This window comes from Priapulus caudatus, unplaced genomic scaffold, assembly GCF_000485595.1.
Source record: "Priapulus caudatus unplaced genomic scaffold, Priapulus_caudatus-5.0.1 Scaffold697, whole genome shotgun sequence".
Taxonomy (NCBI): Eukaryota; Metazoa; Priapulida; class Priapulimorpha; order Priapulimorphida; family Priapulidae; genus Priapulus; species Priapulus caudatus.
In genome coordinates, this window is record NW_014577758.1 from 200,203 (window position 1) to 202,993 (window position 2,791).

A 2,791-nucleotide genomic window follows, 5' to 3' on the forward strand; every position below is an offset into this window, starting at 1 on the left:
TATATATTTTATTGAAACGCTTCAAGTGCCTGTGATACTAATTACTAGTAATAGTATTAGTATTAGTAATCGGCTTGCCTCGGTCACTGCTTGGAGTCCTCGCCAGACTGGTCGGCTGTGAATGGTGATGTATCCGCCCGTCCAGTTCACACGGGTTCATGTTGGGGGGCGGAGGCTCCTGCGTATGCGACGTCGACGACGAATGATGATGGCGAAACTGATCGGCGGCGGAGAGCAGCGCCGCTGAAGATAGCGTCGTCGTCGTCGTCGTCGCCGCAGTCATTTTCTGCAGTCCGTACATGTCGGCGGCGGAGGAGGAGACGCGGTGGTGGTGAGGGTGGTGGTGGTGGTGGTGATGTGGCAGCGTCGATTCTTCCAGGTCGAGCAGCCGACTCACGGTGAAGTTTTTCGGCACGTACCTGTCGTGCGGTACCGCCCCGCCGTCTGCTCCGTAGAAAAAGTGATGGTGTGGGCCGGCGAGCTCGGCCGCCGGTACGGAGCGCCGGGCGGCGTCGCTGTCAGCTAGATCGAGCATGTAGCCGTGACCTGGCATGACCACACGTAGATGCCGTTATCACGGAAGCTCGTGATCGCTCGCTCGCTCTGCTTCGCACACGCGCTCGCACGTGTGTAACGCCCGATAGGCAGGCAACGATTCTTATCGCGCCGCAAAACAATTATTCCGATTGTTTATTTTTCAGGTTGTTATTGTTTTTGTGGTTTTTTGTGTGGTTGTTGTTGTTGCTGCTGTTTTTGCTGTACGCGTGTGTTCTACGTTCGCTGTAAGGCGCGCATATCTATCGTCTTGTTTCTCGCATTCCGCCGCCGGTAACAAACGCACATTCGCCGTGACACCACTGTCTCCGTGTCCGTGCGGTCGTGTAGTCAATGCACGTGTAGCATGCAGTAGTACCTTCCCGCACTGCTGGTACTGCTCCGTCGATGTTACGCGCTCACTCGGCGGGCGAGGATGAGAGAGAATCGAGAGCGTCGTTGCTGCTCCTACTATGAAGGCGTCCGGCGGTGATATATGGCAGTTTTCACAGACGAAAGGTCCGCGGTGTGACCGTCATTGGCGGCAGACTCCTGGCGCTGAGCGTACGCGCGCGCGAATGAGAGTCTGAGAGAGTGAAAGAGCGTGGAGAGAGAGAGAGAGAGAGAGAGAGCAGCACACCCGATTACCGGACTTGTAGCAAGAAGTGACGGGGCAAAAAGTTCGGGCGCGAATGGCATATCTCAAGCCTGGCCCGGCGCAGCACGCAAGCACACGCCCCCTCCGCACACATTGTCACAAGACATGCCGGGGCCACGAGTTGCGAGTCGGTGATAATCCAGGCGCCCTCGCGCGCGAATTCCGCCGCGGCAACCCGATCCGATGCCATCGCCGAGCCGCAGACACTGCGCCCATCTGGCGCTGTCTGTATTGTTTTATGGCCCGTGCGTCGTGGAGCGAACACGCGGCAAAGGAGGAGGAGAAGGAGCGCGGGAGAACGCGAGGAGAGAGAAGCTAACGCTCCAACGCTCCATTAGGAGCGTTCCCAACTTTAATGTCATTAATATCGTGATATAAAAGAGATATCAAGGGGGGCGGATCGATATAAAAGAGATATCAAGGGGGGTTAGATATGAAATAGATATCAAGTGACTACTCAAGCAGGAGGAGGAGCGCGGGAGAACGCGAGGAGAGCGAGACCGGCGGATCCCGGTCCTCGAGTCCGCACGTGCTCACTCACTCACTCACTCACTCACTCACTCACTCACTCACTCACTCACTCACTCACTCACTCACTCACTCACTCACTCACTCACTCACGCACGTGCATGGGTACGTGAGCGAGTGAGTAAGTGAGAGAGAGTGTGAGAGAGAAAGAGAGAGAGCGAGAGAGAGAACGCGAAGAGCGAGATGCAAAAATGCGCGCGCGCAAAACGATTGACTTCTTCATAAAGTCGTTGACATATCCGATCATTATTGCTCCCGTGGTGGTGCTTCTAGGGATTGTGTTGTTATTATATTATAACCGTATCGGTGTTTCCAGGGCTTGCCTTATTACGTTACATAACTGTTTCCAGGGCTTGCCTTGTTACGTTACAGTAGTGGTTCCATGGCATGCCTTGTTACGTTACAGTAGTGGTTCCATGGCTTTCCTTAATTGTTACGTTACATCAGTGGTTCCATGGCTTGCCTTGTTACGTTACATCAGTGGTTCCATATATGGTTTGCCTTGTTACGTTACATCAGTGGTTACATAACTTGCCTTGTTACGTTACATCAGGGGTTCCATGGCATGCCTTGTTACGTTACATCAGTGGTTCCCTGACTTGCCTTGTTACGTTACACCAGTGGTTACATGGCTTGCCTTGTCAGGTTACATCTGTGGTTACATGGCTTGCCTTGTTACGCTACAATCGGTGGTTCCAGGGGTTGGCGTTATTAGATTATAATGACGTTTATGCGAACGGTTGTTGTTTCTTCCACGTGTCGGTGCTTCCAGGGTTTGCGTCATCATTGCGTTACGACAATCAAGCGTAAGATGTCGGAAGGCGATGATGACGTAGACGGTATTTATTTCACCGCAGTGGCTACGCGTCCTGTCATCCATTACAAAGCTTAGCACAGATTCCCATATCAACGTCACGATTAGGCCACGCCGATCACGATTCCACGTTGATTTTACTGGATTTACTATTGCTTCAATAACAAATGTTGCAAAAACACATTTATTTGATAATATACCTAACGGAAAGTAATATTATGGTAAAAACTTATTGTTTTTTACTGAAAAAATATAGT

General features: G+C 51.8%; 1 protein-coding gene across 1 annotated transcript in view; it reads right to left on the reverse strand.

The window, feature by feature from the left end:
• Positions 1–1,285, reverse strand: part of LOC106812886 (retinal homeobox protein Rx-like) — a 21,773-nt gene extending 20,488 nt beyond the window's left edge. Inside the window, exon 1 of the mRNA XM_014816885.1 lies at positions 79–1,285. Within this exon, the coding sequence (XP_014672371.1) occupies positions 79–553 (475 nt within the window). The 5' untranslated portion in view covers positions 554–1,285. The remainder of the gene's footprint in view (positions 1–78) is intronic.
• Between the last annotated feature and the right edge of the window lie 1,506 nt (positions 1,286–2,791).